The 27,992-nt window shown below is 41.9% G+C and overlaps 1 protein-coding gene across 2 annotated transcripts; it reads left to right on the forward strand.

Moving 5' to 3' along the window:
- Positions 1–1,046: 1,046 nt before the first annotated feature.
- Positions 1,047–27,924, forward strand: WDR76 (WD repeat domain 76). 2 transcript variants are annotated; one of them, XM_080931594.1, is made up of 12 exons: positions 1,047–1,203; positions 5,106–5,198; positions 6,917–6,972; positions 10,918–11,044; positions 12,443–12,544; positions 12,643–12,683; positions 13,752–13,905; positions 15,773–15,922; positions 18,685–18,899; positions 19,763–19,915; positions 21,445–21,498; positions 26,561–27,924. In XM_080931594.1, the coding sequence occupies exons 1-12, from the start codon at positions 1,168–1,170 to the stop codon at positions 26,820–26,822; spliced, it is 1,443 nt and encodes a 480-aa protein (XP_080787720.1). In that variant the 5' UTR covers positions 1,047–1,167; the 3' UTR covers positions 26,823–27,924. The 2 variants fall into 2 exon arrangements, with proteins under 2 accessions (XP_080787720.1, XP_080787721.1); XM_080931595.1 differs by having other exon boundaries at positions 15,776–15,922.
- The last annotated feature ends 68 nt before the right edge of the window (positions 27,925–27,992 follow it).

Raw genomic sequence — 27,992 nt, forward strand, 5'->3', positions numbered from 1 at the left:
GCTGCAGGTTCAGACCTAGAATCTGCAGAAGGGTGAGCTGTCGAGGATATAAAAAAGGCGCCTAAAACTTTTACGGACCAATGAAGCTACACAGCAATTTCCTGCTAGCCGGGAGGCTCCTCCCTCGGGCCGGCCCACATCCCGCAGGACCCCGCCCAATCTCGCCTAGGTTCCAGCGAGAAGAGCTCAGGGGCTCAGAGGCAGAAACATGTCTGAGTCCGTCTCTGAGCCAGAGGAAAAGGCGGGCTCCAGACAGTGTCCCCAGGTACAGGTGAGAGCTGATTCGGCCCGGGAGGGATCTGCTAGTCACTGGTACCTGGTGCCAAGGAAAAGCTGTGATTTCTGGCTTTTTTTTTTTTTTTTTTTTTTTAAAGAGAGTATTAGGTCCTTAAGCTTTGAGGAAAATTTACTACCTACTCTAGAAATAATTGTAGGTTTGTCTTTAATCCCATCACTCTCTAGGCAGAACTTAGAGGCCAACCCCAAAACTGTAGGCTAGGTCTTGGGGGCCCTTTCCCCTGGCTCCATGCCATTCTTTTGCAGGAGTTACTGTCAGCTTTAAGTAATTACAGTTTATCCTGAATCTGATCTTTGTGTAATTGCCTCAGACTGAAGTTTGTCTTCAGTGATTTCTGTTCAGGTTAGAGTTAAGTATCCAGATTTTGGAGAAGGAAAAAAATAAATTCCTAACAGGCCACCAGTTTGAATCCTGTCACTAGGAGTTAGACTTCCTTACGAAGATTTGTTTCATGCTGTGGTTCGGAAGAGCTTAGGCTCTGGCATTCCTTATACTCTTTTCCTTTATTTCCTGAATAGGTGAATGAATCTAAAGAAAATGAAAACATTGCTTATGCTTCTCTGAGACCGATACAGATTACAACTTTAGGGAAAACAGCTCAGGTTTGTCTTCAACCGTTTTCGCTCAGCAATTCCAAGCTAGGCCTGTTTAAGTTGTCCAAATCCCTGGCTGGAAATAATTCTAGTGGTGCAGTGGTTCCTAAGAAGACAAATCGGAAGAGAACTTGTAGAAAGGTTTTAACTTCGAAAGTGAAGGCCTTATCTTCCAGTGCAGAGTCCCCTCTGCTCAAACCATCCTTGGATGCTTACACTGTAAGTACCAAGCTGGATCACCAGAGCGTCTCCAACCCACTGACTCTCAGCGTAGACATGGGAAGCAGCGACGAAGACAGTGCACCAGGCCTGGTAAGAGCTAATTAGTTGCTCTAATGATCTTCTCATTTTGAAACTAGAAGTTCTGAAAGCTAAGGTAGTGAAGGATCTCCAGCCAAATCTGTATTATCATCTAATATGAATTTTAAAAGTTTTGTGTACGCATGTATGTGCCTCGACACAAGTGTGGTTATAGGAATCAATCAGGTTCTCGGGTATGACAGCAGGCACCTTTATGTGAAAATAACTTTTACTTACCTGATAGTATTGTCCTCTCAGACTTTCTGCCTCCATCTGCTAACCTAGGCCTAGACCTGGAAGCATCTGTCCCCCATTTGATCAGGAAGGGTGGGAGCCTGTGGTTGTGTTTGATTACATGGAGTGCTGTGGCTCTGAGTGCAAGTTCTCATGCTTCCATAGCAGTACTCACCCAGTCTTCTCTCTGGTCCTCAGACACCTTTTGTTTTAGTCCTACAAGACTATCTTTAGAGCTGACCAGCTCCCACTTGGGAGCATTCAGCTTTGCTTATGTAAAAAACATAGTCCCCTATAGTTTTGCTAGCTATTTAGATAGTCACAGCCCCTCTCCAGCCACTCCTTGCCACTTGAGGTATGCAACCTTGTCCTAAGTGCAAGAGGCTGCCTGGACCCTCTAGAGTATATTTGGACTACAGAAAGGTTCCTTCTGTGCAGCTTGGGAAAGTCATCATATCTGCTGGGTACTGCAGGGCTTTCGAGGATCCTGCTTGAGGTTTAATTAAGACACCGAGACATGGGGCTTGAGAGATGATGGCTCAGTGGTTAAGAGCATTGATTGCTCTTCCAGAGGTCCTGAGTTTAATTCCCAGCAACCACGTGGTGGCTCACAACCATCTGTAATGAGATCCAGTGCACTCTGCTGGAGTGTCTGAAGAGAGCTACAGTGTACTTATATACATTAAATAAACAGACACCGGAAACATCTAGATCATTTAAGGATGTTGGCCTTTTGCTGGGGCAGTCTCTCAACTAGCCTCTTAAGTTATTGTGGCTCTCTCACTGCCTACTTTCCAGGTCTGTCTGGCCACCCCCTCCTACATCAGAGTTCACAAGGTTCTTCCTGCCCTAGCTCTAGGCTCTAGCTCTTTATTATTCAAAGAGACACATTCCTTACTTTTTGCTCTTTGACTTTGGGAGCTGCTTGGGGAAGGTCACCTTGCTCTTCTTTTAAAGATAGAGGAGGGGCTGACATTTACATATCCTCCTAGCCTGGCTCTGCTGACTTCAAAAGTCAGTTTAAAACACCAGCTCTTGCTCCAATTTGTGTCCCTCCAACTTCTCCCTCCCTCCCTCCTCTCCCTCCCTCCCTCTCTCTTTCTCTCATTTGTTTGTTTTTCCTGGAATGATTTCTCTCTGTAAACATAGCCGTGGTTGTCTTGGACTTGCTTTGTAGATCAGGCTGGCCTTGAATCCCCAAATACTGGAACTAAAGGCATGCACCACCACATCCTGCAAGGACACTTCTTTTTACGTGGCTAGAAAAATACAATATGCATGAATTATCACAACAACTGGGTAAAAGCCTTTTCCGTGTGGCATTTAGCAGGCAAACACCCTCATGCCCTGGACAGAAGCTCTCCAGAGTGAACTGTGGGTAGATGTTACTTATGCTTTCCCTAGGGAAAGGATTTTAGCAACCATTGTATATAAAGAAGTTCTAACTACTTTAAAAAAAAAAAAATATATATATATATATATATATATATTTTTTTTTTAATTTGAGATAGTGTCTTAATTATCTAGCCCTTGGCTGTCCTGAAATTCTTAAACTTTTTTTTTTATTATATACTAAATATTTTTCCTTTAGATTTATTTATTTAGGTGTAAGTGTTTTGCCTGCATGCATTGAATGTGCACCACATTGTGGACTTCAGAAGAGGATTCTCAGATCCTAGGGAATCAATTTACATATAGCTGAGAGCCACCACATAGGTGCTGAGAACTGAACCCAGGTCCTCTTCATTAGCAGCAAGTGCTCTTCACCAGTGAATCATCCCTATAGCTCCATTTTATTTAGAAGTCATAGAATGTGTTCCTTGGGGACGGGGACTGTCATGTGTTGTTCTATGTATAAAATTTTAGAGCTGTGAGGTTTTTTTAAAACTTGTTTCTCAGAAATGCTTAAAACTTAGGAATTGTTTATTTCTGAAAGTTCCAGTGGCTGTTTTTCGATCCTGGTTGCCTATAACTGAAACCAGGCTCAAGGATAGTGCTGCTTACACTCCTGAGAAACCATTTCAAAAATTACTCTTACGTTTACTGATTGATTTGATTGTGTGTGTGAGTGTGTGTGTGTGTGTGTGTGTGTGTGTGTGTGTGTTCATGTAGTTGGAAATCAAAGGACAACTTTTGAGAGTTGGTTCTTTCCTGCCCACCTTGTGAACTTTAGATCAAATTCAGGTCATCAAGTTAGTGAGCCACAGTTTTAATGGTGACAGCTGGCTGGGCTTGTTGGTGTGGGCTGAGGCTGAAAGAGGAGTACTATGAGATACTGATCAGCCTGGACTTAGTGAGTTCTAGGCCAGTCTAAATAGCAAGACCCTGACTCCACAGGGAATGACAGTGGATGGTGGGGGGAGTGGGGATCAAGCAGAGTTGGTGGGGGGAGTGTCCCCTAACCTGTAGAGGCTCTTGGCTTCATTACCAGCATCTATCAGCAGCTGTGTGCTTTATACACCTGGATTGGTGCCAGCACTTGGGAGACAGGTGGACCCAAAATCAAAGGGTCATTCTTGGCCATATGACAGGTTCAAGCCTAGGCTGGGACACCTGAAACCTGAAGAGATGGCACAGTGGTTAAGAACACTTGCTGCTCTTCCAGAGATCCTGAATTCCATTCCCAGCACCTGTGTGGCAGCACCTGCGTGTAACTGCATTTTCATGACTTCTGACATCCTCACACACAAACACACACACACACACACACACACACATATGCAGGTAAGCCTCCAATGAACATAAAATAAGAATAAATTATATATTAAGAAAAAGAGACCCTGCCTCAACAAAACCAAACAAGGCAATGACAAATGCAAACATTCCACTTTTATTTTGGTCAAAGAAATAATGCACACGTGTTAGTAAGATAACCCTACATATGTATGTATACATATACACATAATTCTATTTTTGAGCACATGTTTACAAAAGCAGGGCACCCAGCACTTTGCTGCTTGTAATCCTGTCTTATGGTTTTTAAAGTGAGGCCCAACGAAATGGCTGAGTAGGTAAAGGTGCTTATTGCTAACGCTGATGACTTGAGTTTAATCTCTAGGACCCACATGGTGAGAGAGCCAATTCTTCAAAGCTGTCCTCTGACCTTCAGATATATACGCACACACACGCACAATAAATATAAAGATGAGCAATTTAAAGATAGAGCCCCAAGAATCTTGCCTTTGTCATCCAGTGCTGGGATTTGTAGGTGTGAACCACACATGCATGTATTCATTAATTGCTTGTGTTTAATGAAAGATTATTACTTTTGGCTGCTAGGAAATAGTTTGCTGTAATGTATGGCATTTGGCTTCCAATATTATATTACTTTTTTTTGTTTGTTTCTTGAGACACAGGATCCTGGTTGTCCTGGAACTCACAATGTAGACCAGATTCAGAGATCTGTCCACTTCTGCCTCCCCAGTGCTGGGATCAAAGGTGTATGCCACCATGTCAGGCAGATTACTTCCTTTTTAAATGGAAAGTCATACAGTTCTCCCAAGTTCAGGTTCTCTTACAGTCCCGTCCAACAAAGACTGTGGTCTGTTCGTTGAGGTAATATGAAATAGTCTGTGAGTAGTGTGAAAGGACGTATCTGGGTAGAGAAGGAGTGTCTGGTTTTGTATATTGTTCTTGCTATTAATGCGTGAAGTAACAGACTTTTGGGGGGTATTTTCTAGGATGATTTTTCAGGATTGTCGCCGTACGAGAGGAAGAGAATGAGGAACATCAGAGAAAATGCAAACTTTTTTGCTTCCCTTCAGTTAGCTGAGGTATGTATGCACTTTGTAATGAAAGTGAAGGTGAGAGAATTAGACGATAATCTTCCATAGTGTCGTATGAGGGAAGGCAGAATTGAAGCCGTGTGTGACCTGAGGTGGTTTGTGGTCATTGTCCTCCTTCTTTGGAACTCACTTCAGAGACAAGGCTGGTCGTAAATTTGCAGTGGCGTGTCCTCCTCCTCCATGCTGGGGTTAAAGCATGTGCCGTCATGGCAGGTGCTTGCCTTTCTTTGAATGTTCTTTTTTAGACACTTGTGGGCTTGCTGGTGGGTGTTGCTGTCATCCCTGAACTTGGTGGAGGCTGGACAACACTATTTCAGGGTCACTCCTGAGTTAGAGGGTAATTTTGAGGCCAGCCTGGGTTATATGAAACCCTATCTCAAAAATCAAGAACAGCAAAAGTAGTACAAACCACTTTGGAAAGTTTATTAGCCAATAGGTTCCCAGTGGGATCTGATATATACTTATTGGAAAGAAGATTTTGTAGGATGAACCTAAGGAATCTTGTTCTGATTTATGCATTTTTCTTTGACTGTGCTGGATCACATGTCTGCTGGGGCCTTGTACATGCTAGGCAAGCTCCCCTTGTAAGCAGTGTCGCCATGCAGAATGACGCACTTTGTGTGTGTGTGTGTGTGTGTGTGTGTGTGTGTCTGTGTGTGTGTGTGTGTGTGTGTGTGTGTGTGTGTGTGTGTGTGTCTGTGTGTGTCTGTGTGTGTGTCTGTGTATAAATTTGGAGACCAAAGGTCAATTATAGATAAGGTCAATCTCAGGAGTCATCCACTTAGGTTTAAGCCTGGCTTTCCTGGAATTTGTTTTATAGACCAGACTGGCCTGAAACTGTGCTAGGATTAAGGCCTTTAGTCACCATGCCTGACTCTTACTTTTTGTTTTTGGACTATGTTTATTTTTAAGAAAGACAAGTGCATGGTATGGCACACATGTTGGAGGTCAGAGGTCAACTTTGGTTTTGCCCCATGTGGGTCCTGGAGCCTGAATCCAGGTCATCAGTCTTGGCAACAATGCTTTTTATAGATCAAGGTGGCTCTTTTGCTTTTGAGACAACTTAGGTAGCCAGGCTGGCCTTGAACTTTCTATGTTTGTCTCCAGCCTCCTAAGTGTAAGCCACCTCACTTCACTTACTAGGGTTTTACATTTCTTCTTTGCAGTTTTCTGAATACAGGCACTCCTATGCATGCTAGGCAGGTGCTGTGTTACCGAGCCACACTGTTAGCTAGCCCTTTGATAGTATGTTTATTAAACGTTGTATTTAATCCTGCAAACTCATAAGCAGCTTGGTTCAGGTATCAGAATACCAGTATGTTAAATGGTGATACATACTTGCTTTTATTATTTTTTTTAAAGAATTATTTAGTTTATGCATGTGAGCACACTATAGCTATCTTCAGACACACCAGAAAAGGGCATCAAATCCTATTACAGATGGTTGTGAGTCACCATGTGGTTGCTGGGATTTGAACTCAGGATCTCTGGAAGAGCAGTCAGTGCTCTTAATCACTGAGCCAATTCTCCAGCCCTGCTTTTATTATTGATGATATATTTATCTACTAAGAATAAGTATCACATCTTAAAAGTATATTTTCTAAATAAACCTAGGTATAGTAGCAGATACTTGATATTTTAATCGATAAACAATGTAGCTGTATGATAGTATGTTTATGTGTCTATGTATTTTGTGTGCTTTTCAGTCAGCTGCAAGGCTCTGGGGAATGATAAAGAAGAGCGACCCACCTGAATCAAAGAGGTAAAACAAAAAAGAAGATGTGCTTAACATCAACTAGACTGTGAAATTTTGCTGAGGGTTTTAAGTTTGAGACAGGACTCAAGCTTATCTTCCCCAGTGTTAGATAGAATATGGGCATATGCCACCACACCTAGCTTGCACTTTTTATGGTTAGCAAAGATTGGTGATTCCTTCTGAAGTCATTGAGCCTGAAGCACTTAGTGTTGATGGAGGCAGAGGTATCGGGTTGGTAGCGTGGGAGTTGTATTTGTCTAGTAAGAGAACAGAACCTTTGAAAGTGAACAAATCTTGGACTGAAGCAATGGTTCAATGGTTAGCAGCTCCTCCAGAGGACCTAGGTTTGGTTCCTAGCCTCCTTCTGGCAGTTTAAGCCTAGTTCCAGGGGATTCGGTCTCTTCTTCTGGCCTCTGGGGACTTCTGTGCACTGTAGTGATGATAAACTCATGCACGGACTTACAAATATACATTAAAAATAATAAATAAAATCTTAAATTTCTTTTTTTAAGGTAGGGCTTCTCCGGCTGTCCTGAAGCTTGCTCTTAGATCAAAGCCAGGTTTAAATTTGTAAGAGAATTGTTTTTTTGAGACAGGGTTTGTCTGTGTAGCTCTGTCTGTCCTAGAACTCTAGGCTAGCCTCACTCAGAGAGGCCCTTCAGCCCTCCTCCATTTTCTTGGCATCTCATGCTGTAGTTTAAGTTGGATTGAAACCCACCATGTAACACAGGCTGCCTTAAACTTGAGAGCCAGCGAGTGATGCTTATAATCTGATGCTATTTTCATAGTTTTCCTTCTAAAATTTTATTACTTTTTGTGTGTGTGTGGCCCAGATTCATTCATTCATTCCCCCTTGTGGGTTGTGTAGTGTGTGCGGTTTGTGTATGTGGTATATACAGGTGAGTGTGTGGCTCTGAACACTTGTGTGCATGCATTCATGCACAGGACATCAGAAGTCTTCCTCTTATTCTCTACCTTATTGTCATGAGGCAGTCTCACTGAACTGGAAGTTCTCTTGAGCTAGGCAAGTCAGCTAGCTCTTGGCATTCTCCTGTTTCCAACTTCTAGTGCTGGCCTTAAAGGCATACATGTCTACATCCAACTTTCTATGTGGGATTCAGTCCTTATGCTTGCAGAGACAGTGACCACCCACTGAGCCATCTTTGCTGCCTGTTTCTTAGACAGAGGTCCCACCCTGTAGTCTAGGTCAGCCTGGGGTCTCACTATGCCGCTCAGACTGGCCTCTGGTTTGTGGTTCTCTGGCTTCTGTGTTGTCAGTGCTAGAACTGCAGCACCTGCTGCCCTGGTTTTATTCTACTGCTCATGGCTAGATTTCATCACTGTGATGAGTGCTTCTCTCTGCCTGTCTTAATTATCTGACCTTTATACCAGCAAAGACATGGAGGTGTGAATTGAGGTAAAAAACTTGCTAGCTCAGTGAGGTAACTTTATTTTCTTAACTATACACAAAATATCTATTTACAAGTGCCATCCTACAACTCAGCTGCTAGGTCTTTAGAAATCTGTCAGATTTAGAGGGCTCCTTAGCTCTCTTTCCTAGAAGACATGCCCGTGTCCTTCCCTCTGCTTCTCTGCTGTTCCTGTAAGCCCAAAGAAACAATCCCCATCTTTCTCTTCCCTGGAGCTCCTTCTGTAAGAGAAAGGGGGAGACAGAGAGGAGAAGAGGGTGGGGAAATGAGGAGGGAGGGAGAGAGATCTATCAAAGGTCTCTTGCTCCTCCTCCCCACTCTTCCCAGGCTGAAACACCTTCATGGTAGGGGTTGCTCCAAGCCAAGTCAGTAGGAGTGAACTGTTTCACCTTTAGGGTGGGATAGCTCAATGCCACCCAACTGACTTTGCCTCAGGTCATAGAACTCTAAGCACCTTCCTTAAAATGGAGTGGAACTTTTCATTCTTTAGCATTCTTATCTGTGGAGGCTTTTAGAGGCACCCTGGAACCTCTGCCTCTTCTGGACACACATAATTGCATTATTATCTAAGCTTTCTTGTTTTGCTAACTGTTAGGCTTTCTATGTACAATAATCAAATATCCTGTAACAAATCTGTTGTGGGTGGTTGCTGGGGCTTGGAACCAGAGACCTCACACTTGATAGGCAAGTGTTTTTAGCTGAGTTAGCTGCATTGTTCTGAATATCGAGTTGATTGAGCAGCCTGTAAATTATTACCTTTGCTAGTAACTTTTTTTTTTTTTTAACATTACTGGTGATCAAATCCAGAACTTCATGTATTATAGGCAAGCGCTCTACCACTGAGTAGAGCAAGTAATTTCAGAGGCAGCTTGAAATTTTTCAGTTTCTTGTCCTTTTTATTATCTTGTTTCACCACATTGTTTTAGTGGCTCTCTCTCTCTTTCTCTCTCTCTCTCTCTCTCTCTGTGTGTCTGTGTGTGTGTGTGTTTGCAAGTGTGTTATGATAGCCATGGGCCAGAGACTTTTTCTCTCAGAGATATACCCTGTCATATTTCATTCTTTTATAGTGGCATATTATTTTATTAGATACAGATTTTCTGTTTTTGTTTTAATTACAAAGTTTTTTTTTAAATTTAGTCACTTTGTGTATGTGAATGTTTACTTGCAAGTCTGTCTGTGTACCACAGGCATGCTTGGTGCCTGAGAAGACCAGGGGAGGGCTTGGGTCCCCTGGGGCTGGAGTTATGGATGGTTGTGAGTCAGGCCTCCTGCATGAACAAGTGCTCTTGACCACTGAGCCATTTTTCCCACCCTAGTTTTTTTTTTTTTCCTCGAGAAACTGTCTCTCACAGCTGGGTAGTGGTGGAATAGGCCTTTAATCCTAGGCAGCACTGGGGAGATAGAGGCAGGCAGATCTCTTTGAGTTTGAGACCTGCTTTGTCTACAGAGTGAGTTCTAGGACAGCCAGGTTTGCACAGAGAAACCGAGTCTCAGAAGGAAAAAGGGGACCAGGGCCTTCAATGTATCTCAGTGCTTTGGAACTCACAGTGTAGCTCACAGGCTGGTTTCTAACTAATGGAAACCCTCTTGTGTCTTTATCTCTCAATTGCTGTGTTTAAGGGTGTGACACTCTGAATGTCATTGTTTGTTTGAGATAAGGTGTAGCCTTGGGTGTTTACAACTCCCCGTGTAGACCTGGCTGGCCTTGAAATGACAGACCTGCCTGCCTCTGCCTTCTGAGTGCTGGCTGGGATTAAAGGCGTGCATGTACCACCACTGCCTGGCATCTGGCTTTATTCTATTAGATGTAGTATACTTTGTTTAATGGTTCTCACTTAATTAAGCTTTTTAGTTTAGGTGATTTTGAGACTTTATTAAAATCAGCGCTGCCCAAGAAACAGCTGAGCACTTGACACGCCTATAGAATACTTGGGTTTGATTCTCTGCAATTACATTGGGAGGCTAATTACTGCCTGTAATTCCAGTTCCAGGATATCTAACACCCTCTTCTGATCTCTAGGCATTGTATATATGTACTTCACATACAAATAAGCACACTACACACACAGACACACACACACACACACATACATACATACATACATACATACATACATACATACATACATACATACATAGACACACATGCACACAGGCCAGTACAGCTTTGTACATTTATATATAAAATGTGTGATTATACTTCTAGTATATATTTTTAGATGTTCATTCCTTTAAGTTACTAAATACAGGACTGGAGAGATGGCTAAGTAATCAAGAGCACACATTGTTCCTCTCCAATTCCTGGACTTGGTTTCCAGCACGCACAGCAGTGACTCACTAGCACCTGTAGCTCCAGTTGCAGATGACTGGATGTCTCTGGCCCTCTTGGGCATCACGCAGGCACATGGTGCACATCACCTTCCATAGGCACACACAATAAAGACATAAAAAATTTTAAAGGTTACTAAATCCATTTTACTGTTCAGTGAGAAAAACATGAATATTTTCTCCACTCCTTTAGAAAGAGGCCTAAGAAGAAAGAAAGTGAAATTGGCTGTCGAAGGTCCATGCGGTTGTTGAAAGTAGACCCTTTGGGAGTTTCATTACCAGCATCTCCAGTACAGCCAACGCTAGAAGAAGAAGAAACTGTAAGAAGAGATAAATTATTTTTAGCTTAATCAAATCCTGAAAAATGATGTAAAGTATTTGAAATTATACTAGTGGATCTTTGTTTTGTTTCGATTTTACTGATTTAATACTTTGGATATTGTATGGCTTAAGGCTTTAGAGTTGTTAATTCTGGGTAATAGTATGTTTTTCTGTAGAAATTATGGAGTTTTGGGCAAATCACTTGCTCTTTGTGAGCTTCAGTTTTCACACTTAAAAAAATGGTGGGTTACATGTGTAATCCTAGTGTTTGGGAGGCTAATATAGGATTGTTACAAGTTTGAGGAGAGCTGAGTTTCATAGTTCCAGGTAAGAACATTCCTAGAATAAAAAGAAGGAAGTATCAAAATGTTATAAGAGGAAATTAGATAGAATCTATGAAGTTCTTCATATGAAGGGTTTAGTAAGTAATAAGTTGGAGCAATTAATAGTGAGTAATTTCAATCAAACTGTTAAGGATTGGGCTGAGGAGCTGGCTCACTCAGTGGGTAAGATGCTGTTCAAGTGAGTACAGAATCCACGGGAAGCTGGGTGTGGCACCGTGTATCTAATCCCACAGTGAGGTGGGCAGCAAACAATAGAGGCCCTGTTTCAAACCAACACAGAAGGTGGGACCACCAACACTAGAGGTTGTCTGCTTTCTACACATTTCTACATGTGTGCTGTTTCTGGGTATCCACACTTGTGTGAACATACATGCACATCACACATTCACGAAATGAAAGAAGATCCCTTGCCTTTTTTTTTTTTTTTTTTTTTTTTTAAACTGGAACCCTTGCAGTCCAAATAGTTCAGGATGACCTTGAGTTTCTGATTCTGCTTCCACCTTCCCAGTGCTGGGGTTGGAGGTGAAATCCACAGTAGCTGGTTTGTGTCAGGCTCACTAGGCAACCATTCTGCCACATGAGACTCATCTCAGGCTTTCCTTGGCATGGATTATGAGAGAATCTAGGGTGTCACTGTGTGTAACTGAGGTTGGCTGTAAGTCATGCTTCAGTCTCCCGAGTGCTGGGATTACAGGTGAGTACAATGCAGTGTTTGGCACCCAACCATTTTGAATGCCTATGGTGTGACATAGTTTTTAGTGCTGAAAGGAAAGTAGTAAAAATGAGGACTCTGGGCTGGAGAGATGGCTCAGCGGTTAAGAGCACTGACTGCTTTTCCAGAGGACCTGAGTTCAAATCCCAGCAACCACATAGTAGCTGACAACCATCTGTAATGATATGATGCCCTCTTCTGGTGTATCTGAAGACAGTGTACTTAAATATAATAAATAAATAAATCTTTAAAAAGAAAGAAAGAAAATGAGGACCGAATCCCTAGTCCTTCTCAGTTTACATTCTAGGACAAACAACGTTTTTACCTTTTCTTTTTGATAGCCTTTGTTACCTCCTGGACCCTTAGAAATGATTCCTGAAAACCAAGATGACAGCAGTGATCTGTTCAAAGCCTCTTTGAAGACATGGGCAGAGATGAGCCAGGTATCACTTGGGATGGCTTACAGCTTTTAGAATCATATACTAAGGAAATTTCATGTACGAATATTAACTCAGTCCTTTGGTCTCTTCTAATGTTGTAGACAAGTAATAAGACCAAGACGGGGCTATCTAATATTAAAAGGTAAGTTAAAATCCCTTGGCTTTGTTTTATTTTTGACCTTTGTTTTATACTTCTTGAGATGCTTGCAGTATAAAAACTACAATGAATACTATGGAATGAGACTATTATAGGAAACCACTGCCACTGGTTTGCTTGCTAAGCCATCTCTCCAGCCCTCTATTTTATATTTTTGAGGTGAAGTACCATGAAGTTCTCCAGGCCCACATTGAACTGTACATCATCATACCCTACCTTTTCTCTTACACAGTTCAGGATTCCCTGCTTAGGAACTAGTTCAAACCACAGTAGTAGGTGGATCTTCCCACCTCAGTCAAGACATGCCCCAGGCCAGTTGGATCTTGGATGATCTTCACAAGTGATTCTAAATTGTGTCAGGTTGAAAATCAATATTAGAACCTGCATGCAGTCAGGCCTTGGCTTTTCAGTCCTCACTTCTGAAGTTGTTAAGATTATAACCTTCAGCAATAGGCCTGGCTTTACACTTTCATTTAAATACATTCTATATATCCTGTCTACATTCTAATGTATATATAGTTTCACACTGTGCCTTTTTTTGTGGGTGTTTGTACGTTTACTAGAGCACACTTTCTCCTGGCCATTTGGTGTTTGAATTAGTGTGTGTGTGTAAATGCATATATAATAATAGGCTGTTTGTTAGATTTCCAAACATGGGACTAGTGAGTCAAACACTGGGGGCATCCTTATGGTTTTTATTATACACTATTGAGTCGTTTCCCTAGAATCTTTCTAAAACTCCTGTCCATGTTACCAGCAGCACAAGCGCTGAGTGTGCACATGTTCTTTGGCTGCTGAGCTGGGTCTCCAGGCCAAGCTCATCCGATTTTACTGTTGCCTCCATAGGTTTGCTGTCATTAAAATTATCAAAGTTAACTTGATAATTGGAAGGTAATTACCTTGGTTAATTTGTTTGTTTGGTTTGTTTATTTATTTTTTGTCATCTGGGGATTGGATATTTGCCAGTGTTGACATTTTCTTATTATTCTAAGAGTTGTTTTTACTTACTTGGACTGTTGAGTTGTTTCTATTTTTAACTTACAATTTCTGTAGCTATAAAGCCAGTTTGAGTGGCATGGTCATCAGTGAGACTACCGTTCGTAAGGTGACCAAAGGAGCGATCTCCTCTGTGGCTCTCCATCCATCAGAAGTGAGGACCCTGGTAGCAGCAGGGTCCAAGTCTGGACAAATTGGACTGTGGGATTTGGTAAGTTGGCGGACTACCTTTTGGAAGTTACCTAAAGTCTGCCTGACGGAAATGTGTGATAGAAATAGCCTAGAACATTTATTTATAAATGTTACTTGAGATTTGTAGTTTTGTGCTTTCTGATTTTAAATTTTAGAAATCTGGTAGAATTTAAAATTGTTTTATAGAACTTTATAGCACTTTTAGCTTGAATATCTTTAGCCATCTGGACATAAATTATTTGGCAGGAGACATTAAGTGTATATGTGAAAAGCACATGAAAAGTCTGAGCTTTTAAATTATGTTCAAAATAAGTCTCATAGGATCTGAATGCTAAATCTTCCTCCATATTCATGGTGAGTTTAAGATTTTTTTTTTTTTTTTGAGGCAGTTCTGTAGACCAGAAATCAGAGCTCTGCCTGCCTCTGCTTCCCAAGTGTTGGGATTAAAGGTGTAAGCCATGCCCAGCTAAAAGATTTTTTTTAACATAAATTTTTATGTTTTAATTAAAAATGTATATATGGGTATTTTTTTCTTACATGTATGTTTGCGTACTATATTACCTGGTACCCACAGAAACTAGAAGAGGGCGGGCATTGGATCTCCTGGAGCTAGAGTGTCAAACAGTTGTGGGATGACGCATGGGCACTGGGAACTGACCTAACCTTCTGGAAGAACTCTTGCTACTGAGTCATCTCTCTAGGCTGTTTTATTTTTTATGTGTGTGTTTGCGTGTGTGTGTGTGTGTGTGTGTGTGTGTGTGTGTGTGTGTGTGTGTGTGTGTGTGTGTGTGAGAGAGAGAGAGAGAGAGAGAGAGAGAGAGAGAGAGAGAGAGAGAGAGAGAGAGAGAGAAAAGCTTGTAGAAAGAGTTGATGACCATGGGCTGGATAGTAAGTACTGCAGCTGTTCAGCGTTCTTACTGTTCTTATAGAGGACTCAGCTTCTATTCCCAGCATCCACATGGCAGCTCACAACATCTGTAACTCCGGTTCCAGGGGATCCAATGCCTTCTGGCTTCCTCTTGGACCAGACACTCACATCAGCATGCACATGCACACGCACACATGCTCTGGAGAGTCAGTTTCAACCCAGATCTCCCAGCGTGCTAGGCAAACACCCTACCAACCGAACTACAGTCACAGCACTTTATTTATGCCAGGTAACTTTTGAAATTCAAACTCATGAGTCTAGAATTTCTTTTATAAGAGAATATACCTATTTTTATTGATTTGCTCCCCAAATTACTAAAATAGTTTTCTGACTTAATTAAAATGGAGGGGTTGGGGATGAAGCTCAGTTCATAGGATGCTTGCCTAACGTGTCTAGTATGTTGCCATGCTGTCTGGACTTTAACACAGCCCCACACCAGTCAGTTCAAGTGATCCTCTTCTCTCAGCCGTGATGGCAGAAGCAGTATGTATGTATGTATGTATGTATGTATGTATGTATGTATGTATGTATGAATGTGGCTCTGTTCTGAGGAAACTAGCTGGACATGTGGAATTAATGTGACTGGGCATTTTTAAACTGAATATTTAGAGGCAAAGAATTTTAGTACAAAGTTGTTGGTTCTAGTCCTGTGAGATGCTCAGAGGTTAAGATGCTTGCCTATAGTAAACTCACATACTTGACCCCAGAACTCAGCATAGTGGAAGGAGAAGCAGCTCCTCAAGGCCTCTGACTTACACGTGTGCGTCATGGCATCTATGTGTGCATGTTGTTGTTGCACACACACACAGATGTTTTTGAAGGTTACTGGTGCTGATTGTCTGGAGAGTGAACATAGAGCTAAGTGCCAACTCAGTGTGACTCTGTAAATCCTTTGACAGCAGCCATCGCTACCTTTTCTAGTTGTCTTTCCCTCACCCCCAACTTTCTTCCGACCCAGCAGAGTGAAGATGGGGTGTATGTGTTCTGTCCTCACAGTCAACATGTTAGCTGCCTTTCCTTCTCACCCACCAACCCAGCCCACCTACTATCCCTGAGCTATGACTGCACCGTGCGGTGTGGGGATTTCTCCAGTGCTGTTTTTGAAGAGGTAAATGCTAATGTATTTGTGATCTGACATCAGATGACATTCTGGTCAGTCTTGAGAGAAGTGTGGTTCAGTTTAGGGACTAAGATGAAATCTCAGACTATTATCAGCTGTGTGACCTTCATGAGTTACTTAACTTCTGTGCCTTAGTTTCCTTAGCTCTGAAATGGAACAGCTGTAGTATCTTCCTTACAGAGTTGTCATGAAAATTAGATTAAATTAGTGTAAATAGGAAATTTATTTGTGGGTTTTTGGGTTGTTTGTTTGTTTGTTTTTGAGGTAAGGTCTGACTAAGAAACCCAGGCTAACTCTGAACTGATTGGTGATCCTTCAGCCTCTGCCCTTGATGTCTTGGTCTGTAGTATGGTCACATGCCACCATATTCTTGTTATATAATCATCTTATTTGTGAAAAAAACTTGAGTAAGAGTGCTGTTGTGTTTCTAGACTTAAACTTTGTGCATATTTATTTTGTGCTAGAGATTGCATCCAGAACTAAGAGTATGTTAGACAAGAGATCTACTGTTGAGCCAAATCCCATTTTTAAGGAAGTCTCATATATTTTCGCTGGCCTGAAACTCCTTACATAGTCAAGAATAACCTTGACCTTTTGATCCCGTTGCCTCGTCTCCCAAATTCTCTGATTGTGTAGGTATGCCATGGTGACTGGTTTATGCTGTGTTTAGGATCAGATTCAGGAGTTTATGTATCCCTGTAAATGCTCTGCCAGCTGAGTGGCACTGGGCTCTACCCCCCAGCACAGTTTGACACACATACTGAAGAGATTAACTTAGTTGTTTTGACCTGGCAACATAAAAATTGACAACAGATATTAGTGATATTACGGTTTTGGGCAAGAAACAGACACCAAAAGGGTTTTATTTTTGACCACCTCTTAAGGATAAGACCTTTTCCTGGGCTGATTAACCCATGCTAGTAAGATGAATTGTATGCTGTTCGAGAGTATTGGAAGGCTTTAGCTCAGTGATAGAATGCTTGCCTAACATGCATGCAGCCTTGTATTTGATTTCCAACATGGCAGAAAAGGGAAAAAAGAAAGAACAGTTGAAGGAATCCAGACACTTAGACTTATTTTTGAGACAGGTTCTTTCTATGTAGTTCTGACTCTCCTGGAATTTACTGTGTAGACCATACTGGCCTTGAACTCACAGGGATTCCCCTTTCTCTGCCTCCCTGAGTGCTAGGATTCAAAGCTTGCATTAACTATTGTAAAAGTGCTTGCTATATAACCATGAAGACGTGAGTTTGAGTCCAAGACGCACATGAAAACTTGGCATGCAGAGGCTGGAGAGATGGCTCAGTGGACCCAGGTTTACCTACATGGTGGCTCACAAACATCTTACCTCCGCTTGGAGACCAGGGCAGCCTTGGGCACTAGGTGTGCATGTTCATAAGTCCATCTAAGCAAAGTACCCATACACAGAAAACTAATAAATCTTTTTTTAATGAAAGAATAAAGCTCTTTAAGTTTGCATTAGTTTTGCTTGTTTGTTTTTGAGACACACCTTGCCATGTTGTGTAGGTTGGCTTGGGTGTGTGATTTTTTTTCTCTCAGTTTTGAAGTGCCAGGATGGCAGGCTTATACTTCTAGACCCGTTTGCCATCACAAACATTACTGTAGCAAACAACTTGCCTTTGAGTGAAATCAAAATAGAATAAAACAAAAATTAACTTAAATTTTTTTTTTTTTTGGTGTTTTTGAGACAGGGTCTCACTGTGTAGTCCTGGCTGTCCTGGAACCCACTATGTAGACCTATACTGTCTTCAAACCCACAGAGATCCCTCTGCTTCTGCCTCCCAAGTGAGGTATGAGCCATCGTGCCCAGCTTTGAAAATGAAACATTTTGATAGAGCTTTATTAACTGAAGAATTTTAATATGCGCTAGAGATGTAGCTCAGTTGGTAGAGCAGGGACAGGGCCTCGAGTTCCATCCTCAGCGCCACATTGGTATAGTGGCATATGCTTGTAGTGTCTCAGCAGTTCAAGGTTATCTATCTTGAGTTTGAGGCTAGCCTAGGCTACTGAGGGACCATCTTTCAAAAACAAACAAACAACAATGAATTTTAATTTGTTTAGTCTTCTGTCAGCAAAAGTTAAAATTAAACATCCATTCGTATATCTTAGACTTCACTTGGATGCAAAACTACTTCTATTAAGATATAATTTTAGTTCTATAGAATTCAGAGTCAGTTGTTTTTCTGCTAAGTTTCATGGGGATTTGGGGTGTGGCCCTGATGTGGATTGACATTTGATACAGGCAAGCCTCTGTTCTCATTTTGCTTCGTGTTTCCTGTGTAGATGGTAGAAGGTAAATTCCGTTATTGGGTAAAGTGTTCCATAACTTCCTCACTAGGGATGTGAATGTTGGTTTTCTCTAAAAGAATGTTGTCTGTAATCCCAGCACTTGGGAAGAGAATGAAGGAGGATCAGGAGTTCAAGGCCAGCCTAGGCTACTTGTGGATGTGTGAGGACAACTTTGGGGAGTTGTTGCTGTCCTACTTTCTAGGTAGAGTCTTTCTGCTTGTGTTACTGTGCTGGCATGCCAGGCTGCCTGCCTGAGCCTCCTCTCTACCCACTGCCATATACAGTAGGGTGCCAAGATGGGGGTACAGATGTGTACCCCTCATCCTCTTTTTCCATGGGTTCCGGGATTGAACTCAGATTGTCAGCTTGTGTGCTGAGCGCTGACATGCTGAGCCACCTCTCTAGGCTCAGTGTTTTAAGAACCACTACCTCTCCCGTAGGTGTACAGGAATGAGAGAAGCAGCCTATCCTCCTTTGACTTCTTGGACAATGCCTCCACTCTGTTAGTGGGACACTGGGACGGACATTTGTCACTGGTAGATAGACGGACACCTGGAGCTTCTTATGAGAAGTTTTTAAAGTCATCTATGGAAAAAATAAGAACTGTTCATGTCCACCCATTATCCAGACAGTATTTTATCACGGCAGGATTGAGGTATGCTTGTTTCTGTCCAGGTTTGTCCATTTGTGTGTTCTGAGGCAGGTCCCACTTTCTGTCTCAGTCTGCTCTGAAACCTGCTGATCTGTGTGGCACCTTCTTACGGGTTATAGGCTGTGAGCAGGCCAGGCTTCAGGTGCTCTGCAGACAGTGTTAGGGTTTAATTCTTTTCATGTCACAAGTATGTGGGTTAGTTTCATAGACTCTTGGCCAGCTTTCTCTGTCTCTTTCTGTCTCTGTCTCTGTGTCTCTCTCTTTCTCTGTTTCTCTTTTCTCTCTTTTTCTTGAGACAAGATCTCACTATATAGCCCTGGCTGGCCTGGAAATCAGAGATCATACATATGTCTCTGCCTTCTGAGTGTTGGGACTAAGAGCGTACCACTTACCTGACCCGCATCTGACTTTGTGCTATACAAGTACCCAAGTAAATTTCTTATTCTCACTGATAGAAATGCTTTGAGTGTAATAGCATTTTAAAGGGTTTTTTTTTTTTTTTTGGTTTAATAAACAGAAACTGTTGGGAGAAGCACACATCTATCTCTTCACACCTGTCCTTTCATACCTGTCCCTTCATGTCTGACCTTTTGGGACTGCATGTCTGTGTTTGTCTATGTTTATGAAAAGAAAACTTAAAATAAACAGAAAAGTTGTGTGTGATCTTGGCTCATGTTACTTTGTTTCTTGGAGATACTGAAAAACCAATAGAAACTAATCTCTGTGCCTGTCTGTAAAGTTATAGATTAGAGGGTTTTGTCTTAAATGTTCATAATGTAGCAGGCTTCTGCATGTCGCTAACTGGCTTAGCTCTGCTTTTTGGGCTCCCTACACAGGCATAGTGATAATTTCTCTTCCTGTCCTAGGGATGTTCATGTTTATGATGCCAGGTGCCTGAAGTCCAAGGGAAGCCAGCCTGTGATCTCCTTGACTGAGCACTCGAAGAGCATTGCCTCTGCATATTTCTCCCCCGTTACTGGTAACAGAGTGGTGACCACATGTGCTGACTGTAAACTCAGGTAACTAAGAAGACCGAAGCCTGTGTCCAGGGGAACCTCAAGTTTAGAGACTGCAGTTATGGTGCCTGTAGACTAAAAGTTCTGTTTACTGCTGTTGCTATGGAATCACTAGTGTTACAGTGTCTCTCCCTTCCCACAAACCCCCAATGTCTCACTGTATTCTAGGTTGGCCTTGAACTTGTGATCCTGCTGCTTTGGCCTCTTGAGTACTGGGATTACAGATGTGTTCTGGATCTACCTTAGTCGTGTGTTAAGTGAAAATGGGAGAGCCCCATTCAAGCAAAAAACAGCAAAAGATGCTTCTTCATAAGCTAATAATAGATGTTGTTTTAGGGTTTTAGCTTTGGTACTTTTCTTGTAGCAACCTCCCCAAAACTGACTTAAATCAGTTGAACTTAGAAACAGAAAATAATTTCAAGTTAAAAAAACACAGAGAGGTTTTTGTAGTTCCAGAAAAAAAATGTGAAGACAGTACACCTAGAAGGGAAAACAATTCTGTTCCCTTCAAGATTACTTAATCTTGTTTCAAATTTGTAACCTTTTTAGAGTTTAAATTATTTTCTTCAACAAGTATCTATTGAATGTATCCCATGGGTCAGGCTCAAAGAGGGGCAAACACATGGTCTTTGGTGCTGAGTCTAGCAAAGTGTGTGAGCATTCCCAGGAGATGGAGTCAGAGTTTATCATGAGGACATAGCAGCCCATACCTCCTTTCCACTCACATAGTTTTTTATCCTTTTTATTCATTTATACTCCAGAGTTTATCTTACTATATTAACCTCCAGTAATTGAGCAATAATCAAACCAGGCAAGCTCTCGTGCCAAGAGATTGATTGCTCTGTGTCAGCTGGGCAAGGAGGGGAGGTGTGATACAGAAGTTGGCTTCTTTCTACCATGATACCTACCCAGCAGAGGAGTCTGGGTCCCTCCACTTGCCTGCTGAGTATCACTCAGATCGTCACAGTCAGAGGAAGATTGCTCTTTGTGCATGCATGCACTCAAAGTGTGCTGTTTCCTTCCACAGCCCTTACATATATTGCTTATTTGTGAGTCTGAATATAGTTCAAGATTGTCATTGTACATGCTAAGCTGGTGTGGCAGCGCCTACCTGTAATTACAGCTCTCAGGAGGCCATGTAGGAATCAACAGTTCTAGGCAAACGTAGTGAGATACTTTTGGGGGTGTGAAGGGGGACTGAGTTTTTCTGTGTAGTCCTGGAACTCACTCTGTAGACCAGGCTGGCCTTGAACTCGGAGATCTGAGTGCCTCTGTCTCCCAAGTTCTGGGATTTTAAGTGGCAGTTTTTAGATATTTCCACCCTAAGCTTATGATACAGTCTGAATTTTATAGTAGTCCATGTATTTATTGTTAAAGATGGCATACGAGGTTAGAGTCTGATCCCACATAAAGTAACAATTAATATTTCCTACTGTGAATCATAGGTATCTTAAACACACATACACTATTTCAGAAAAACTTGAGAATCTTAAGTAACATGACTGTAATTGTTTTCAACATTTATTTTGCAGAGTCTTCGACAGCAGCTCCATATCTTCCGGGCTCCCGCTTCTCAGTTCCATCAGGTAGGCCTCTGTGCACAGTGTCCAGATCCTGGATTGTGTGAGCAGCAGCAGTACATAGAAGGTGCATGTGAGGCATGTGGCTGTCAGGAGCTAGAGTCCTGGATTTGTGTTGTGCTGTGATTTCCAGTCCTGTCCAAGGGAGTTCTTGCTTCTACGTCTCAGAGGCCCGACTCTTGCTTGGCATGTGCTCCCTGAGTTCTTTTCAGTCAGAGCTAACGACTTTATTGTACTTGAGTCACACTGTGTACCTTATTCAAGAAGACAGTGACTTCTTGATGGGGCTGCAGCTCACATTGTACCTGTTTGTTCTGGGCTTCTATGGCCTCTGCACCTTTCTGCCTCGTGTTTCTGGTTGCCTCTTCTTTATGGAACTTTATTCCACACTCCATGCTTCTCCCTGGACAGTGTTTGAACATTTTTGAAGTTGGGGTTATGTGTGGTGTGGGTTTGTTAGTCTCTGTTCCCAGAGGCTGCATTTTAAGCATATTTGTTTCCTTTCTCATAGTTTTTGTCGTCCCCCCCCTTTTTTTTTTACTTTTCAGATATTATGTTTTAGATTATCTTTTTTTAAAAAGTTTATATATTATACATAAGTACACTGTAGCTGTCTTCAGACACACCAGAAGAGGGCATCAGATCTCATTACAGATGGTCGTGAGCCACCATGTGGTTGCTGGGGTTTGAACTCAGGGCCTCTGGAAAAGCAGACAGTGCTCTAAACCACTGAGCCATCTCTCCAGGTCATGACAGGATTTCTTAAGGCTGAATAGTTTTCCTTAGAAAGAGAGAGACAGAGAGAGACAGAGACAGAGAGATAGTGTGTGTGTGTGTGTATTCTACATTTTGTCTGTTTATCTAGTCATGGGTGGCTTAGAACTCTATATGTACACCAGGCTGGCCTTAAATTCCTAGAGATCTGCCATCATCTGTATCCTGGATATTGGGATTAAAGGCGTGTGCTGGAATAAAACTACAGATCTGAAGCTCTCCATATAGTAGCAATATATCGGCAATATAGCACCTGCCTCAGCTCTAATCAAATGTGATTACTTGAAATTAAAAAACGCCTGCAAGAGAGAAAACTCTGCCAGGCAGGGTTAATGTCTAGAGTATACAAACTAAATAACCATTAAAAATGGTACACAAACGAACAAAGCAAAAAGCCCCCAGACAGCCTTCCAGTCAATACATGGGCTAATAATGGGCAGCTCACAAAAAGGAGAAATACAAGAGGCTGTAAAGTTGGCTCAACAGTTAAGAGTGCTGCATAAGAAACCTCACATGTTTAGAAAAGAGCCAGATACCCATGTGTCTTTGGCACTGTTGGATGGAGGCAAAAGGACAGTAAGACTGATGATTTGTTTATCTTTGGATACTTTGAGAAACGTCCCCGGGTGACTTGTCTTTTGTTGTTTGTTTGAGTGGGAAAATCATAGTGCCTCTTCATTGCCAGGTGGTTTTCATATCCATTGTTAACATCCAACTTACATGAAAACCTCGGGTTCACATGAGTTCAGAGACACTGTTGCGAAACAGAACTGTGAAAAATCATTTTACTAAAAATGAATTATTGTTGTTTTACACAAATAACCAGCTTTTCCTGATGTTATTTTAAATTAGCTGCAATTCCTGCATGATTTCTTTACATACTGATTTCTGAGTACAAATGTTCAAAATCAAGGCACAGAATTTCCCTCATTTTTATCGTTAACAGACATATTTGTTCATTTAAAATCTGAGGGTTTTTTTTTTCTGTTCAGTTTCTTGAGATTTCAAAATTTTACACTTTATTTTATTATCTATTTGGTCTTTCAAGACAGGGTTTCCCTGTGTAGCCCTGACGATCTTGGAACTTTCTCTATAGACTAGGCTGGCCTCAAATTCAGATATCAACCTACCTCTGCCTCTTGAGTGCTTGGATTAGAGGCACCACCAACTGGTTACATTTTAGTTTTTATTATTATGCATATACAGGCGGGTTTTTGCATGTGCTGGCATGTGTGTAGGTTAGAACCACTTTCAGAAGTGGGTTTTCCTCTCCGTCATGGGTCCTGGGCACTGAGGTCTGATTGTCAGGCTGAAGCATCTGAAATCATGAAGTATCAGATTCTTGTTCTTTTTGACTGTTTAGGGTCTTTGAGGTTTGATATGAATCTTAAGATTTTTATTTCTATTTCTGGAAAAAAAAGAGAACATTGTGATTGCACTGAATACCTTTGGGTAGTATGGATATTTTAATATTGTTTTAAGCCACAAACACAGGATGTCTCCCTTTATGTCAATGCTGTGTTTTTTGTGTGTGCAGGTGTGTGATCCTGTTTGCATGTTTGAAGGCCAGATGTTGATGTTAACTATCTTCCTCTTTCTGTTTGTTTGATTGACTGACTGATTGGCAGGGTCTGGATATTGCTCCATCCATCCATTCATTTATCTTAGAGGCATGCTGGCTTAGAACTTATTTGTAGGTCATGCTGGTCTCAAACCTCTTGGAGCATACTCTTTGACTAGTGTGGTGGGCCAGCAAGTCCCTGGAGTTATTCCTATTCCCCCTCCCAGTGCTTGGGGTTACAGGCAGTCACTGGTATTTTATATGATTGCTCAGCCCCCATTTCTCCAAACAGTGTTTTGTGTCTTTTTGTATACAGATCTTTCACGTCCTAGGTTAGGATTATTTCTAAAGCACGTACTTCTTTAAATCATCTAAACCTGTCTCACTCAGCTTCTCTGTAGTCCAGGCTGGACCAGCTCGGCTCCCATGGGAGCCCATCACTATGCCTGGTTGGCTTAGTGATCTTAATTTTGTTTTTGAATGTGTTATAACAACTGCTTTTGTAGTTGTATGTATATTACTTATATATAAGGTTTTTATGTGTGTTGATATTTATATCCTACACTTAAAAGCTGTGTTGTACAACTGTGTGTCTGTCTGTCTGTCTACCTGCACCCATATGGAAACCTGAGAGCAATTTTAGGTGTTATTCTGTAGGAGCTGCCACTTTAGTTTTTGAAACAGCTCTGAATGGCACCTGGGGCTCATAGTCTTAGCTAGGCTGGCTGGTGAGCCTCTAGGGTCCCTGTTTCCATCTCCTATAGCATGGAGATTGCAAGTGCCCATGCTACTATGCCCAGCTTTTACAGTAGGTTCTTGGGATTGAGCTCAGCTTCTTATGTTTATGTGGCAAGAATTTTATCAACTGATCAATCTTCCCAGCCTCTTTAATCTTGTAACTTATTAACTTGAAATTATATATTAAATAGATTTTGGGGTGGTTTTTGTTTTACTTTTGACTTTTTGAGACAAGGTTTCTCTATAGCCTCGGGTATCCTGGAACTCATTTTGTAGACCAGTCTGGCCTTCTACTCAGAGATCTGCCTGCTTCTGCCTCCACCTCCACCTCCCAACTTCTAGGATTAAAGGTGTGTACCACCACTACTTGGTTGAGTAGATTTTTTAATATGTGAAATCTTGTATCTTTTTTAAAATTATGAATGTGATCAAGTTATCCGCAGACAGTTTGTGCACCCACCCCCCAAAAGATCAGATTTGATAGCTGACAGCAAGTTGGTTCATTGTATGTGGTGAGAGACATCCTTACCTTACCCTGATCCCAGAGGGAAAGGTCTCAGTCTTCATCAGTCTGATGCCTTGTGGGCTTCTCACATGTGGTCTTCATTGTATTGGGCTGGTCTCTCTGCTCCCAGTTTGTTGAGTGAATCATGAAGGGATGTCAGATTTTGCCAGACTCATTTCCAGCGTCAGTTGTGACAATCACACACCTGCCCTTCACATTGTTAGCTATTAACTGGTTGCATTGTTATGGTATGCCAAGTTTGTCTCCACTGGACCCTAGTGAAGAGTTCTTTAGTGTGCTGTGAATTTGGTTTGCTGATTTTTTAACATGTTTGTTTTGTTTTTGAGGAAGCAGTCTCTTTATGCTAGGTTGGCCTGGGGCTTGCTTTGTACCTGAGGACGACCTTGAACTCCCAATCTTCCTGCCTCTACCTTCTCAGTTCTGGTTTTAATTGTCCACCATACCTAGTTTATGAGGTTCAGGAGACTGAACCCAGGGCTTTGTGTATGCTACATAAGCATTCTACCAAGTGAGCTACACCCCCGGGTTGAAGATACTTGTGTCCATGTTCGTAAGAAAGCTGGGTGTGGAAAGTTAAGGCAGGAAGATTGCCACAGTTGAGTGAGACTGAGCTACACAGTAGTTTGCAGGGTACAGAGTGAGATCCTGTCTCAAACAGAACAACTAATACTGTGGAACTAATACTAATAAACTTATCTTTAAATCTCTCTTTCTGCCTCTCCTCCCTTAGTGTATATGTATTTGAGTCCCTTAACTGGTTATAAATGAATTTATACTTTTTAATTCTTTAGGTTAGTCTTGGCAAGTTGTGCTTCTAGGAGTTTGTCCTTCTCTTCTAGTTTATTGTTTGTTGGTTTATAATTGTTCACAGTATGTTCTTAAAATTCATTGTGTGTGTGTGTGTGTATATATAGAGCAGTGCACAGGGAAGGTACTATTTCCGGGTGATTCCCAGGACTGCATAAACTGGTGAGGTATATGCCTGCATCTGGTAGGCGGAGGGAGGGGATCAGAAGTTTAAGGTCATTTTCTGCTACATAGTGAGTTCAAGGTCATCTTGGGCTACATAAGACCCTAGTGTCAAAAAAAAAGGAGGGGGGGAGGGGATCTTTTGTTTTACAAAACTCTTTAGACTTTTTTACATGCATGAATCTTTTGCCTCTGCCTTGTACCATGAGTGTGCCTGAGCCTGCTGAGGTCAGAAAGAGGGCATTTGGTCCCACGGAGCTGGAGATAGGGACAGTTGTAGGCCATCATATGGGTTCTGGGAATCGAACTAGTAAGTGCTCCTGACTACGAAGCCCAGAAAAAGGCACCATTGCCACAGGCTGAGAGTCACTGCCCTCTGAGCACAGACTGAAGGTTGCAGTTATTTCTACACTGGGTTTTGCTTTCTAACCTCTCTATGCTCCTTTGAATTATTTAGCACGTAAAAGTAAACACTGTTTTGATTTTGTTTTTCCCACCAGGCATAACACCATCACTGGAAGATGGCTAATGAGGTTCCAAGCTGTGTGGGACCCTAAACAAGAAGATTGCTTCATAGTTGGTAGCATGGCCCACCCACGGCGGGTGGAAGTCTTCCACGAGACGGGGAAGAATGTGCACTCCCTCCAGGGAGAAGGTCTCGTATCTGTTTGTTCCCTCAGTGTCATGCATCCTACACGATATATTCTGGCTGGAGGTAATTCCAGTGGGAAGCTACATGTTTTTATGCATCAAGAAACCTGAGTTATTGGGTAGGTTCTACAAATTGTTCAAATTGTTCTGTGGCTAAGGAACCTAGAGACTTGTTGGACTCGGCTTAGTGCATCTGTTTGCTGATGTGTTATATTTAGTAAATAGAACATTGCTTTCTCGGTGAGACCTCCACGCAGAATGTAGTCTTAGCAAGGGAGGAACTTGAAGGCCATTTCTAGAAGAGGGAGAGACCTGGAGCAGAAATGGGGGTTTGAGACAGGATCTTGTTTAGTACAGGCTGGCCTCAGACTCTGTAGCCAAGGATGACCTGGACCACATGAGCCTCTTGCACCGACCTCCCGAGTGCTAAGATCACAGGCATGTTCCAGTGCACTTGGCAGCTTTCAGCACGTTTAATTAGGCTGTATTTTGCAAAATTCTAACAAATTATAAAGCATTCAGTGGTCATTATGAACCTTTTGTGATATAATGAGACCATGTTGAGCAACAGTAAAGGACCTGTGAGTATGGAGTGAGTACTTATTTGTCAACACTGGATGAGGTCCTAAAATGTCATCTGATTATGAAACATTATCGAACCGTAGAGACTGTCCATGCTTGACAAGTATCCACTGACTCATACCCCACCTTTGAAACTTAAATGTTTGTTTTGCTTTGTTCTTGAGATTGGATCTTGCTATGTAGCCCAGGTTAGCTTTGAACTTAAGTCTTTCTGCCTCACTTTTCCAAGTGCTAGGACTACCATGCCCAGCCAGAACTTAGTTTTATAAGCTAAGAGCTTTTTTTTTTTGGGGGGAGGGGGCTCAGTGTTACTTAAAATCACTGGAGAACATTTGGCTTCCATGACTTGGGCCTGCTTGGAGCTCTGTCTGTCCTCTGCCTCTGGGCAGCTCCTGAAACAGGCCACGACAGCACTGTTTGAACTTGAACCATTATCCTGTATTTTAGTTAGAAACTGTACAGATTGTGCTCCAGATGAGGAGTTTGTAGCTTTTCACATGAAATTAGTAACCCCAGTATACTGACAATTTTGGAGTTTTGATTTCTTTAAAAACACAGAACTTTAAGACTGTTTTTGTTTTAGTCCCACAGTGTGACCATGATTTGCCTCGTACTCTCACAGGAGTGTGGTTGTGCCAGCTCCAGACAGTTTTTGCAGTTGTGTGACATTTGGAATTCTGGGGACTTTTTAGAGGGTAT

The sequence above is a fragment of the Micromys minutus genome, assembly GCF_963924665.1.
Source record: "Micromys minutus genome assembly, chromosome: 17".
Classification (NCBI taxonomy): Eukaryota; Metazoa; Chordata; class Mammalia; order Rodentia; family Muridae; genus Micromys; species Micromys minutus.